At 40.7% G+C, this 15,484-nt stretch overlaps 1 protein-coding gene across 1 annotated transcript in view; it reads left to right on the forward strand.

Moving 5' to 3' along the window:
* Positions 1-4,710, forward strand: part of CUNH14orf39 (chromosome unknown C14orf39 homolog) — a 31,976-nt gene extending 27,266 nt beyond the window's left edge. Inside the window, exons 15-18 of the mRNA XM_008922192.3 lie at positions 668-807; positions 1,311-1,446; positions 2,869-2,926; positions 4,143-4,710. Of these exons, the coding sequence (XP_008920440.2) occupies positions 668-807; positions 1,311-1,446; positions 2,869-2,926; positions 4,143-4,345 (537 nt within the window). The 3' untranslated portion in view covers positions 4,346-4,710. The remainder of the gene's footprint in view (positions 1-667; positions 808-1,310; positions 1,447-2,868; positions 2,927-4,142) is intronic.
* Positions 4,711-15,484: the final 10,774 nt, after the last annotated feature.

A 15,484-nucleotide genomic window follows, 5' to 3' on the forward strand; every position in this document is an offset into this window, starting at 1 on the left:
AGCAGTAACTGAAACATCCCTGAATAATTATCACTGCATCTCCTATGCCATCCCCTGTGAAGAACACAATCTCTACCCCAGCCCAGAGCAGCACACAGCTACAACTAGTAGACAAGATCAAGTCTGAGATGCTCTTCATCCTCTGGTTGATTCACTACAGAATGGTGCCTGAAACCAACTGATGGAGAAGAAATATTTAAAACAATATTGAGTCTGGTGGAAATTGCTGCACAGAATCCAAGTGTACATTCTCATTTAACCTTTTCTGAGGAAGATGAAGTATCTCAGTCAACTGAAATACATTCTGCTGGTGATGTTCCTTTTTCTCACTAGGGAGCATCAAGAGGATTCCAGTGTGACCTTAAACATTATGCTAAGACATACTTTAGAATTACATCTTTCGTTGAAAATGTTACTTCACAAGTTTCTTTATTTTTTGGATGAAAATTTTAACTCACAGGAAGTCCATTTTAATTGGGTAAATTAAGGTTACAGTTTTAAGGATGGTGAATATGTCACTGTGAGCATTTTATTAAAATCCTTTTATTTCTCATGAGACATCACTAGACCTAAAGTATATCATGAACATATTTATAGGTAAATGGGCTAATGATATTTTGGGAAATTTTATACGTTATAAACATTGTTGTATATTTCTTTTTAATAGGATGTACACACGTGTTTTAATCCAAATGAAGACAATCCTGACACAGTAGAAGAAAGTGTAGAACCATTTTTAAGAGCACCTAAAACACCTGACTTAAAGGGGAAGAAGATGCAGTTCTCTGAAACACCTCCCTTTGACTTGTATGATTTCAGCTTTTATTTGATCTTGAGCAAAAAGCTGTATTGATGTTTATTGTATAAGCCTTTCTGCTGTTCTTGGAAGATACTATAAAAAGAATTTTCTAGAAAACTCGTCTGAAAATATTCAGATTTTTTTTTTCCAATTTATTCTAGGCATTTATTAGGTTTTCTTCTTATAATATCCTTTGCACTTGAGGCTGTTTGAAAGAGCAAGACTCTGCTTAGAAATATGAGACACATTGTCTTTTCCTGCAGTAATATTTGTACCCCTGATTTCTATCTTTAAATAGGTTGTTGTTGTTAGAAAGGTAGAGAATTGGTAAGAATACCACTTTTGCTTTAAAGAATTGTGTTACCTGTGCTGTGATGCAAAAAGAAATTATTGATGGAAGCCATGGGGATTTAAAAAGGTGAAAAAACAGAAAAAGAAAAAAAATAGAACAAAAAAAGCCATCATTACTTAGAAAACTATTAATATGGTTTATTCCTTTCTGTATTTACAGCATTCAAAATTTAGGTTGTGAAGAAGGAACATCAAAATCTCCTGCTTTCTTTTCTCTCATGAACTTCTCCCAGAAGTCACCTGGCTTTAACTTCTTTGGTTCTTCTGTGTTTGGGGCACAAAACTCATCTGATGAGGTAAAAATGATTACTTGTGAGTGCCACATTTCCACAAAGCAAAATAAGTGAAGAAAACAGCACGGACAGTGAATGAGATTTTTCAGACTGGTTATTTTGTAGTAAATTTATTTTTTTAATATCTTGCTTAATTTTACTTTGTTGTCCTTTGAAAATGTTTAACTCCTTTCCTGGCAATTCCCCCTATGATGACTTCTGACCAAGTATGAATCTTTCTCAGATGGATCTTGTGCAAATGTAGTGGTGACTTGATTTACCAAAAGGCTTCTGGTTCAGTGTTGCAGTGCAAAATTTAGGTTCTCTAGCAGAATTCCCAGCTCACACACACATCCTCTGTGGTCTTGATGAGATGAAGAACAGTGAGAAAGGAAGAAAGCACAATCTATTAAGGGCATTGAACAGCAAATATGGAATAGTTATACTTAAATGGAGGAGCTATGTAGACAACTATTTGGAACAAGGAAAGGAATCCAGGTCTTCCTTTTCCTTGCAGATTCCCCAACTGCAGTGCTGCCCAGTCAATTTTCCTCTCCTGGGTTAACAGGGAGATAATTGGGGCTCCAGGATGGATGTGTGTCAGTGCCTAGGACAGGGGTTAGGAACCACTTGGCAGTGGAGATCCAGACCCCGTTATGCAAATAAGGGATTGGAGCTCAGGTATCTCCTGTTTCAGTGGACAGAAGCTGAAACAGGGGTGAGGGAAAGCACCATTTAATTTTGTGTTTGGCAAGATACATGTTGTTGGTGTCTTGTAGCATGAGCTGTGTGTAGGAGAGAACACACTGGTGAGCGGTTTGTGAGTTGTTGAGGAATGAGCTGGATATTAAGTCATGCAGTGCTGTCAGAACCCACATTATTTTGTGCCTGTTCAGTGACAGAAACTAAGAATTATCAGACTGTATCAGAGGTGGGATTCTCTGCCATTAGATTTGGGTTTTGAAGGACTTCAGCATCTATTTTAAATGTGGTGTAAGAACTCTCCTCAAGAGTGACAAGTGATTACCCTGCTACTCTTTCTGGCAATGGCAGGTCCTACTCAGTAGGAACTAATTGTGTTGTTGCTTAGAGGTTTTCTAAAATGTCACAGAACGAAATAATTTTGGGGTTTTTTTCAGTTTAAACAACAGCAGTTAGCCAGATCAGCTTTTGGACAGCTACCAGTCTGATGGGGTCTTTTTTCTAGGAGAATGGAGGGAGTGTGTTTGCAGATATGTGCAACTATAATGAAATCTATCTGATCAAAGAGTTTCCTTTGCAACTTTAGGGGCTGATATACACCTTTGAATACAGATTTTGTGAAGGCTGCCAACACTGAGACAGTGTCTTTCTCACCAAAAGCAAAAGAGCATATTACATACCTGCATTAGAGCTTATCTGTTGCCTTTCTCATTTGTTAAATAGAATATTTGTTTACATTTTCAGGCAGAAGAAAATTTTCCTGTGGGAAACCTGAACACTCAGTCCCCACACAAAGATATTGGTAAGTCTGAAACTCAGACGTGCTTGTGTAGACCAGCTGTCTTCTGCTTGTGTTTATATGACTGACAAGCTCCTGATCCTGCTTAGCAGAGCACCTTTGTTTGTCTTGAAAGGACAGTCAGGTGTGATAATGTAGCTCAGTGGTTTATTGTGCTCATTTGTGTTTAGATGAGCTTAAATCTCTCCTTGCACGTTTGGCTTCAAATGTCTGAGACACCATGGGAAGAAAAAGAGGTATGAGAAAGAAAGAAATAGCAGTAGTGGCAGGTGTGTTTGAAGCAAATTGAGAGGACCTGCAAGGGAGAAGAAAAATTCAACTCTCAAAGCTTTTTCACAGATAAAAAGAACAGTTATTTTAATGTAAAAAGCTGTAGTACTTGGTAAATACTACTTTAACTTAAAGATACCAGCTTAGAGTTGGAAAGAGTACATCTGCTTGGGTTTTGTTTCCTCCCTCAACTGAAATGAAAATAAAGTTTCCATTTGATTAAAGAAATCTCAATAGTAAACTAACTTTCATCGATGTAAACTGTTGAAAGTACACAATGTAAAAATGGCACAAAAGAGCAGAATCAGACTTAATACACAGTATCTTTCACTCAGTATGAGTGAGCCACAGACATTTGCATGATCTGTGTGAAGTCCTGGATTTTCTGAAAGGAAAAGCCAATTTTTAATTATATCAATAGGATCAAAACTTCTGATCAAGCACTTCCCTGAAGGGAACTGTAATCTAATCTTTTTCTTTTGAGGTGCTGCTACTTTTTTTTAAAATTGGATGAGTATAGAATATAAGGGTTTATGCATATGTAGCTGTTGTTAAGTGTGTGAATTCTGTGCTACTAAATAAAAATTCAAGTGTTTTTCTGTCAGCAGCTTTGTTTTTCCAAGTATTTCAGTGATTGATCACATTGTTCTCTAAAGAAACACTTTTGTAGATTCTGTTTACAAAGACCTCTGTTACTCTGTTGCAAAATATATCATGCACAAGTGTTTTGTTGTTCTGAATCATTCCAGCACTTCACACTTCCTTTGATGTAGATTCTAATAATGCCCTCCTGGAAATACCATTTCTACTGCAGAAATAAACACACAACTGTACATTGATGCTCAGCAGGACATTGGGCATAATGTGTTTTTAAAGGAACATATGCTGAATGCAATATTCTCTCAGTAAGATTTAATCTAATAATAAATAAATTGTGTATTCCATATAGGGAGCTTCTTTGGGAAACCTGAAAGTGAGGATGCATTTGCCTTTCCCTTCGCCTCAGAATCGACTTCTCATGCGTTTGGAGATGGAAAAGATGACTTTAGTTTTCCATTTGCATTTGGACAGGATCAGAGATCATCACAATCTCCTTCTATGAAAGGTTTTCATTCTTCCTTACAAAATACAAAGCAATTTACACTCTTTTGAATGCCTTTGACTTCCTTTTAAATTCTTTTCCTACTTAGCCTTGACAAATGTTTTCAGTTTCTGAAGTTAAAGTACAAAGCATTTCATCTTCTCCTTTCATTTCTGTAAGAAATAATGTAAGAATACATTACTGTAGTTGCTGCAAGAACATGTGTGTGTTGATGCAGATTTATTTTTCTTATTTATTTTCTGAAGGTGTTTTTTCATAAAATGTTATGATATGCTCTTGCCAGATTGGCACTTAGAAGCAGCAGAAATATCATTTTACAGTAGTGAGTTAATTCAATATCTGTGTGAGAGCATCTAAACATCTAGATGACTACTTTCAGCCTCTGAAATAAAACAAATTGCTTGTATTAGTAAGAGTGACTTTATTGTAGCAGTAAAAGCTGAATTTGAGTTAGACACTGTTTTAAGTATTCTGTGTGTAACAACTGATTTATAATTTTGAAATAAACATTTTTGTTAATTTTATGTAAAGTTTTGTAGTTATTTCTTAATATCTGGAGTGAAACAATGTTGCAATTCTAATACTTAACATTTCAAATTCAGTCTTTCCACTCGACATACTGAAAGCAAATTTTTTCCTCTTTATCTAGTGTCTTTCAAAAAAAGGCAGAGACAGTTCCCAAAGTCTAACTGTGGTCAGCACAAGTGTATCCCTCAGCTCTCCACAAATGCCTTTCCTTGTGGAAAGAATGGCTTTTAAGACAATATGAGGGTTACTCAGCAAGGAATTCTGACTGTTCTGAGCCAGCACAGCCCTGTGCCCTGTGAATCCCTCAGAACCATCTTCTCTAGAACCACAACTTTCACATTTATGGCCTTTGAAGGAAACACCGGATCACTTTGGAGATATCTTTTTTTCTGTTACATATGAAGCATAGGTTACTAATTTTGGATGCTCTTTATGAATTTATGAGGGAATTGGGTTTCTCAGTCATTTACTATGAAGCAAACACCCTTCCTGACAGCAGGCAAGCAAAATAGAAGACCACATCAATCAGCAGATTTCACAGAGACATTGCAAATGCACAAACTAGTTAGGGGGGCACATAGACTGAGTGGAACAAGTGGACTAAAAGCATCCTGTCCATAGAATCTGCACAGTCTGCCAAAAAATGTCAACAATGTCAGAAGGGGAGTAGAGTCCCTTTTCCTTCTGCTCACCTGCAAAGCCCTAAATGACCAGAAGCTTGGTTATCTATGCCACTGTTTCTTTTCTGCCAAACTCCTAAATGTCTCAGGACCATTTTTGTAACACCCAGATTTTCTTAAGTACTAGTACCTAGAGATTTGTGAAATTTGGATTTTTTTTTTTTTTAATGAAGATGAATCAGAAAGTTTTAGTGAAGTCCTGCTGAACTTCAGCTAATAAGAAGTGAGACTCAGCTTTTCTAATCTGCTGCATACCTGGCAATGTGAAAAACATAAGGGAGAGGCAAGTTTGAGACTGTGTTATTTAGGGCTGAAGCTTTCTTTCCCCTCTCCTGATGGATTCTGTCATCCATGACTCTGACATTAAAGTCCAGAAGCCAAGGCTGCAGGTTGAAGTGGCAGAAACCATGGTTCTGGCTCTTGGTGGATGTTTACTGACCAAAATTGGATAGGCTGATTAATAACATAAAAGAGAAAGCTGCTGAAAAAGAGCTCTGGAAGAGGCAACCACTCAGCATCTGGGATACTTTACTGAGGTCTAAGAGCATGAACTGCTAATAAACACACACTGAGTTTTTTTCATGAGTATCAGTCACATTCTTGTTGGCCTCTAGAATCAATAGCAGTCATGTTACTGGATTGCTGACACAGAACGTATCTCACTGACCAACATCATTTTAATTTGTCCTTCACACACACACCTGACTGCATCCACCTCTGGTCTGAAAGCTGTGTAGACAGAGATTCTCTTGTCAGTGCAGTGACAGCTGCTTGAGAGCAAAATTCCAGGTATTCCAGGTATTACACCTGTTACTCCAGCTGAGCTGGAGACCAGGAACCTCCACCAGCGCCGTGGCAGTGGCAGCTGGGAGCTGTAATCTCCTAAAAGCAGTGCAGCTGTCAGCAAGGTGGCAATGGGGTTGTGCTGTGCCCTTGTGCTGTGAATCCTTGGAGGGGGAGTTGCCTTTTTGTTCTGTCCTTGTATTGCACCTCATGAAACAGAGCTCAGGTTCACAACTGAGCCCTAAGGTACTAACAGCAAAAAACCTCTCTTAAATAGGCAGAGAAGGGATTTGGCTTTGACTCTTATATGAGTATCCTCCTCAGAAGGCAAATGTTTGTTCAGAGCCCTGATATATTTACTGTTCCACTTAAGTTTTTAATGAAGTTTTTGACTGAAAACGACTTCACTTGAAAAATTCCTCGTAAAAGATAGTGTACCACCCTGCATTAGGTTAAATAAATATTTATAACAAATATCTTATGTCACCAAATTGTGAGGAAATAAAATGATATTTGAAGAAATCAGTTTTCGAATTTCTTGAGTAAAATGTTTGAAGGGTGACTACTGACATTCACACTCCTACTGCTGCTGTGACGAGACAGACACTGATGCCTCAGTTTTGTTTCTCCCTCAGACATAATAGCTATATGGAGATGATATTCTTCTGCTCAGAAATAACACAGACAGCATGTCTCCACCATATGCCTTGTTGTGCAAAGTGGTCTTCCAGTAAAAAAACCCCACAACATTATAATTTGTAAAGTAACACAACACCTTGTCTGGAGCACCATCTACTATTTTACTGTTAGTTTTACTGATGCATAAATGTAAAGCATGTTTATAAGCAGTTGGGGGTATTTGGCTAACAAATAAGCAACAGCTGGATAAATTTGGTGCTCAAAAATCAAAGTAGCAACTATGAGGTAAAGACTGATGTAACGACTTCCAGCAGTTTTGGGATACAAGACTTATCGTCATGGAATGCTGTTTTGTGACTTCACCCACCACTTTTGGCAGGAAATTAGACCTTCAGCAAACTGTTCACACTCAAAAATCAAATTTTATGTTAAGAGCAATTTATGAATTTTCTGTAACTTCGGTCCAAGTCTATCAGTATAAAGTGCATATGCTCAGCATAACACTCTGTAGGACAAATTTTGTTGTGCTGTTATATGTAATACTTAAGGTGATAAAACCACAGGAGTTATTTATATTTTATGTCAGAAACACTGCTCAGTATTTGAGTGTGAGTAGGGCATCTGAGAGTGTTAAAACTGGCTTTTTGCCATATTAAATTGCCAGTGATATGTTGTCTGAATACTTTGAGAGGAAAAAAAAGCATATGGCATGGCACTGTAGACTCATCTAATTGCTCAATGATTTTATGTGTAATATAGCAAGAGCAACCAGAATTCTGGATTGGAAAAGCTACAGTGACAAAAGTGCTACAAAACTGGAGTTACAACCCACAGGGTTGGTTAGATAACATTAAAAGTAAGTAATGGCTCTGTTTCTATGTTCATATTATTAATAGGATGCAAAAAACATCACCTGTATTCTAAACATCTAACAATTAATGACAAGTCAATTAAAAAAAAAGTGTCAGTGGTTTGCAGCCCTAGTTGCAGACTTTCCACACAGTTCAAGATAATTAGTTCATAACCTCATTGTACATTGTGCCTCCCCAGTCTGGGCCCTACGTGAAGAAAAAATATCTATTTAATTTTTCATTTCAAGCCTATGAACATAATTAAAACTTCACGTTGGAAGTACAGGGGCACCTCTGCCTGTGCCTGGGCAACATGCAGGCTTTGGGGGCAGGGGTGGAAGAATCCCTGCATCCCAAGAAAACAATCTTACACTATGGCATTAGTACGTTTAAGCATTTCAAGGAAATAAGCTTTAAGTGCTACATATTGTAACAGATTGGAATGTGTAGACTTACAGTATTAGATGGTTGTAATCCCCCCAGTGCAAGGCTGATTGCAAGGGGAGCAAGAGTTGGCTAATCCTTTTCGGCCAATGGCATAAAACAAGGATTAGTTTTTCATTTACTGCAACTGAGTGGGTCATTAGGATCCAAAGACACTAATGAGCCTGAACAGGCAATTGGATTCTGGTTTCAAAGTTATGGGCTAGTTTCAAAGGGGATTGACTGTGTCTTTTAATGATTTAAAACATGATGTTTCGGTGACCTTTCGCCTGAAAAAAATGAATGAAGGATATAACCATGGAACACAAACCTGGAATGTTGACTTTTTTTCCTCCTGAAACTTGAGTTGTTGCCAGATTCATTGCCTTAGAGGCTGAATGGCTCATTTAGAAATATCTCTGTTGCCTTGCTTTTATGTTCTGCTCTTGATGTCTCCAGAGTTGACACAAGTCACATGCAATCAAGTCTGTGTTCCTGGTGGACAGGCACTGTCCTAATATCCTCTGACTCACACCCAGGTTGTTTGCAGCTCAGCAGTTCTGCTTCCAGACACATCACTTTGTGTTCTGATGCCAACATCTTGCTGAGAAATTGCCTCTTGGCACGTTGCTTCTTGAATCCTGTACCTTGCTTGATTTGATGTGAAGATGATGCTCTTTTTAGCACTTGCAACACGTTACCGTTGGAAAGGTAAATATTTTCCCCCCACCTTGCTACATCCCAGATTTTCTTCTTTCCAGGAATCACTTGAATTCAGCAACAATGCATAGCTTGCATTTTGTTTCATTCAAATCAAGCAATACAGCCAGAAGGGTATGAAGGAAATATCAAAGGATGGACATTCCCATGTTAATAAAATGTTTAGACACATGCAAGAGGCAAATACTTTGACTGTTAAAACTCCCCAGGAGAAACAGTGTCAAATGTTTTAATAGCACGAACTTAATTTTCTGTATCACACCACAGTCCACAAAGAAGCCACCAAATTATTTCACACAGCAGAGTACTTACTCAATAACCCTTTGAGACTTGGGCTGGGGAAAATCAGGGAAAGAAGAACTAATGTGAAAAAAAAGTTCTTGCTAGTGGGGAACCAGCTGTTCCGACCGGTGGGAAGCTTGGAAGCTGACAGTCCATGCTGAAACTCAGTTTGGAGCTTGCAGTTCTTGTCTGCTCCCTTCTGCCAGAGCAGGACTGCCTCGAGCTGAGCTCTTGCTGCTCTTCTCTTTTTCTCGAGGCACACGTGTGGCACGTTTTAGCTGTTCCCACAAAATGCATGATGCTGTGGTCAGGGATAGTGCCCACTGCCACAGCTGCAAAGGGCTTATGTCCCGAAGTTACAGGTACCAGAAGTGGTTTTAAATGTTTCTCAACAATCACAGAATTGCCAAGCCTCTGAAGCACTCCAGGTGTTACCCAGGCAGGACTGGTGTGCACCACAATTTTAAATCATGTCTCGTGTGTTTGCAAGTGTCACTGGACACAGTACTGCAAGGTGATTTTTTTTTTCCTTGGGAATCTTTCCCTGAACACTTCACCAGTCGTGTATCTCACTGTTACATACACTGAAGGAGTTATCATAGGCAGCTGCCTGTATATTTTTCTCCCTCACAGTTAGAAGAGGCTCTTGGATAATCTGCCAGTTGTTACTAACATGATCTGAGTGGTGAGAAGTTAAACCAAAGCCCTGACCACCTCTGCTCATTGCACACCCACTGCTGCCACTGCTGCTGTTTTGTTTTCGTCTTGACCTAATACTTGTGACTCATCATCAGAGACCAAAGAGCAGCAGAGTTCTGCCAAAAAAAAAAAGATGTAAATTATAAATTATGTGGAAACTAAGGCTGAACTTCAGAGGTGCTTTTAAACCCAGGTTGGCCATCCAGCCAGAGCACTTAAAAGAAGCTGGTTCTTTGAAGTAGGTCATGACTTCATGTAAACTTCCACTTTACCTTGGATTCTGCTCTTCCCAGGTATCCAAAATATAGACTTTTTTTTTTTTTTTGCTAGCACAGGAGAAGCATTCTGATAGCAAAATCAGGGAAATAACTGTTGGGTATATTTTTCTGCTTTAGGCAAACTTCATAGACCTGAGAGCTTTGAGAGTGGTCCTCTCCTAGGGGGCTGGGGGCCAGATGTTGCTGCATAAGTTTGTAATTCCTGTTGGCCAAATGAGAATTGACAAATATTTGGTGCCACGTATGGTAAGGGTGTAGTGTTGTTATCCTTTGTATGCAGTGTGGTATCAAAATTACCTATTGTACTGACAATTTTTAGAAGAATTGTTAAAGCAAATAATTTGATGGTCAGGGGAGGTCAATTTTCCAGATTTTTGTTTTAAACAACCCTGAGATGTTCTTGTAGCTTATCAATAGGACACTTGGATCACTTGTTGCACTGGAATTATAGACCAGCCTTGGGTGAGTGTTGCCACATTATCAGAGTCATTAAGTATCTCACAATCCTCAGTAATGTAACAAGGAACTGAGTTTGGGGTCAGATTGTTGAGGGACATTGGATTATTGTAGACTTCCCACAGGTCTACAAGCAGGAATATTAGCTCAGATCTTCTGAAGCTCTTGCTGCTGCCTGAACCATCTCTGGGTGTGTAAAGCACATTTATCTTTGAGACTGTCAATAGCAATATTTCCATCATCTATCTGTGCATTCATACAAAAGAGTTGAAAGTATTAATGGTAGTCAAGAGGTTTTTTGTGGTAGCATCAAGGGACCATAAGGGTTTATTTTCTGAAGAATTGGAAATATTGCTTCAGAATGATGAGGTACAGATAAAATCTCCTTGTACATGAAGCACCTGTGGGTTTGGCCTGAAGTCCATGCACTGTCAGTGTCACTATCCTAACCAGGATTTGCTGGGTGTGCAAGATCCACACATGCTGTCTGCTCATGTCCCTGCACTGACTGGGGAAGGAGGCACAGATGATACAAAGCTGAAAAATTCCCGTGTTGCCAAAATTTCCTGGGCATTTGTGCATGTCTGTGATCCACAGCAGAAGCAGAGGGTTGAGACACAAGGCTTTTTTTGGTCTGCAAATGCCACGTTCACAGCAGTGCAGGGCTGGCAGCAGCATATGCCACCCCGCACGTTTGTCACAGCTCACTCACATATTGCAGTGTCAATGTTTTAACAGAGAACATCACAAAACCAAACCAAAACAGACAAAAAAAGGGTGCTCCAGTGGATACTGTATGTGTTTCAGTTTCCTCTGCTGAGTTTTATCCGAGCTGACACTACTGGAACAAAGTAGATTGTCAAAGGCTGGGCAGAGTGGTTTTATCTTTTGCAAGTATTGGCATAAAGTAAAATAATGATTTGAATTTCTGCTTTCTGTCTTTTGTGGCTTACTCTGTCAGCTATGGTGATGCTTTTGACAAGGGAGTGCTGCTGGGTTAGTGATTTCTTCCAGAGCTTCAGAAATAGTTAAGTTATCTGTTATTATCATCATATCAAGGCTGACAGTTGACGGTCAACGCTTATATATTGTCTTTGTAAATTACAAAACAAAGGAGCAGAAAAATGCATCTCTCCACTTTTATAAAGTTAATTCCATGGGATTATGGTGGGGTTTTTTGTTTTGCCTTGTTTTTGTTTTTTTTTGTTGTGGTCTTTTTTTTTTAAGTAGGGAAGACAAAACTTTTATGCTGAGTGTGCCTCTTGAAGGCTTGTAGTGTTATGGAAATATTTAGATCTCTGCAAGCTCCTGAGTGGAAGTCTCTTTATTAGAACAGGTGTGTGCTTCTATTACCTGGTTTTGTCATGTGTAACAGTACAGTGGCTCTATTACTAGTGTAGTTTTATAACCTAATGATCTACACAGGTAACTTTTCCATTAAATTTTCCTCACTGAAACTCTAGTCCTTATATAGAAAGTTCTGTTATTGAGGGTTGTAATATGAATAAAATGTAATTAATGCACCGGGATATTACAAGGATATTTAGTGATAGGACAAGGAGGGATGGCCTTAAGCTGAAGGAAGATAGATTTAGATTAGATATTAGAATATTAGCACTGGCACAGGCTGCCCAGAGCAGCTGTGGACTCCATATCCTTGGAGGTGTTCAAGGCCAGGTGGGATAGGGCTTGGAGAAACTTGGTCCAGTGGAAGGTGTCCCTGCCTGTGGCAGGGGGTTGGAACTGGATGATCTTTAAGGTCCCTTCCAACCCAAAGCATTCCATAAATATTCCCAGCTGGGCAAACATCGCTGCTGTTATGACTTCAAAGATTGTTTTGGGAGCAATCATTCCCAATCCCCATCAGTGATAGCAAGGATGTGTCTGAATTACTTTGTAGTTACAGCTGGGAGATCTACAAGGCAATTTTCATTTATATTACAGTGCCCACAGGGTACAGCTTCATTTATGGACTCGTTGGTTATGCACAGTAAGAGAGTACAGCCCTTAAAGATTTTATGCTTTAAAGACTGGGCAGACAATGATTGTCTGGATAATAAAATGTTGAGTGTTTCCCAGAGGTGTTAAGCAACTTGACTGAAAACCAAATGAAATCAGCACCTCTCAGTACCAATCAGTCTGAGCCATCAAGCCTGTAGGACTCATTCAAAAGAAAGTATCAACTAAAATAATAAAGAATAAACAATTCCCAATGGTTTCATAGCCATTGCAGAAGAAGCCTTAAAATAAATCCCAGGGCTTTGGAAAATGTGGTAGTTGGAAATATAATGGAATTTGTCTCCTTGGCCAGGTTTTATTAAGATATCTCAGGAAAGCATCGTGCACCAGATTCAAAGCAGGCCATTTCCACTAGATCAATGTTCCTGACAAGCCGTGCTCTAAGCAGAATTGTCATCAGGAACTTAAGCTGGGAGAAATTTATAAAATCTGAAAAACAGCAGCTTTCAAAGTGTTGAATGTCCTTTCAAGTGCTTGTCAGTCTAGAAAGATGATGAAAGAACAAATCTGATGAGGGATAGAGAGGAAAATGGCAAGAAGGAAAAAGTCATGGGGGAAGAAGAGACAACTGACAATTAGTGCCTGAGATGTAACACTTTTACTCCTGCTTACCCCGAGACTGTAGTGAGACTATCAATACATTAACCAGTGTCTGCAAGTTTCAGAGGTGGATTCAAGCAGAGTAAGGTGGGCCTGCAGCCCAGGTGAACATCCCCAGCCTTTGGAACGTTCTCTTATATCACAGGGAGCATCAGTAGCCCCTGTGCAGGGCAGTGACGTTCGGGGTAAAGGACTCCAGTCAGCAGCAAGATGCCAGGTCAGTGGCCTGGGAAACTGGCCTTTTTTTTCCCCTGTACTAAACACTGACTCTGCTGGGGCTGTTTTTGTTGTCATTGCTCCAGTCGGCATCGCAGCTTCTGGCAGCTGCTGCGGGAGGCAGAAAGGAGGCCGAACATATGGTGCTGCACATCCTACCAAAGGTGCCCTGCGTTGGGGAAGATCCTTACAGATGTCAGTGCAGGGTCACTTAAGGCCTGATTTTGTTTCAGCAAAGGCAACGGGGATTTTGGCGTTTATTAGTAGGAGCAGAAACAAAACCTTAATCCCTGGTAATTCTGTTTGTATTACATTATACACGGAGTGTCACAGATGTGTGCAGTACCCTGTGGAAAACACGGGGTCATATGCTGTTGTCACCTACTCTCCCAAAACAATGGAACCCGGGCCAGAGTGGACCTGCAGACAGGCAGGATTGAGCCACTGTTTCAGGCCACCAGTTTCAATTTTTCCATCCCCTGTGAGAGAAAACAAGTTTTGGGGAAGTAGATGTAACTCACTAAACTAACTGATGCCACCTCCAGTCTCACTGCTGGTGAGCTCTCAAGCTGCTGAGAGTATCACTTGGCCAGATGCAACGTTAGTTCCTGCATGTGTTGTAAGATCTGGAGCAGAATGACAGACACAAAGTGAAAGGGAGGGCATTGAGACAGAGGTTCAAGCAGGGGAGGACAAGTGGAAAAACAGAAAAAAAGCAAAAAAGCAGGATATGAGAAAAAGAACAGGATCATGAAGCGTAAAGAAGGAACACTGTCTGGGAAAATAGATGCCCAAATGGGTCCTGTTAATTCCAGCTGAGTCACTGTTCTTTGACCCAAATGCTTTATCTCCTCAGTGTCTCCTCCCTGCTGTGTGCTGGCTCCAGAGAGCGCTGGGCTCTACTCTGAGGACGTGGCCAACTCCTGCCAGGCAGGGACCTCTGCTTTCCTCCCGCTTTTATAGCCCATTGTGAGGACCTCAATGGCTGATTACATCAACTCAGATGGGCAGTGATCTGAGGAGACGCTGAGGTAAAGGCACAGCTAGTAAAACCATTGCTGGGACGGCCAGCAGCAGAGAAGTTTGGAGATCCTGATGCAGAGATGCCCGAGTGTCCGTGTGCTCCCACTTACGTAACTGCCCCGCCGCGCCAAGTGCCAGCCCTGGCACCGGGCGCTGCCACACTGGCCCGGCCTGACCACGGCATGAAGTGTCTGTTCACGTGGTGCTGGCTCACAACGCGCCCCGTTGTTCTGCAGTGCTGACCTGGGCACGCCACGGCGGCCGCTCCTCGTTTGTGAAGTGGGCTGCGCTTAATCCAGGCACTGCTCCAGCCCCGCAGGCTCCGGGAAAATTGATGGCTGCGGCCGAGCCGCTCGCACGCTGCTAGAGCAGGACTTGGGTCCGGCCAGCTTCTTGCATGTGCTCTCAGGAATGCAAGGACACTTGGAGCATCACAAATGGAGGATGCCAGTGTCACTGGCGTGGGGTTCTTGTGATGGATGCAGCCAAACCCGTGAACTCGGAGCTCACTCCCTTCTCCGTATCCCTGTGTCACCTAGAGGCACCAGCTGAACTCAACAAATTACTTTGTTGACAGACTTGTCCACAAGTGGCAATATTTATCATATGATAAATTTGTTTCATATGAAGAGTTTGTTTCATGTCAAGTATTTTCTGAGTCTGGTTGCATTCCTGATACCCCAGAGCCCAGGAAAGCAGTGCAAGGACAAAGCACATGTTGCTTTTCAGCTTTGTTCCTCTTGCTGGTACTTCAGGATGGTAAAAGCACCATCCACACACTCCTGTGCTGGCTGTTTGTGCCTTCAGGATCAGCAGGAACTTTGTCTCCACAAACTGAATGTGTGCAAGCAGAGGTGTGTGCACACAGACAGCAGCAGGGTCCCTGTTCCACATCCACTTCAGTTGTCAGCCTCTTGGTTCCCAGAGCACATGTGAGTACAGGAAGGTGTGGTATCAGTGCAGAGTCTAAATAAACTGCTGATGAATGCAAG

Source organism: Manacus vitellinus, unplaced genomic scaffold (assembly GCF_001715985.3).
Source record: "Manacus vitellinus isolate BGI_N305 unplaced genomic scaffold, ASM171598v3 scaffold_6_pilon, whole genome shotgun sequence".
NCBI lineage: Eukaryota > Metazoa > Chordata > Aves > Passeriformes > Pipridae > Manacus > Manacus vitellinus.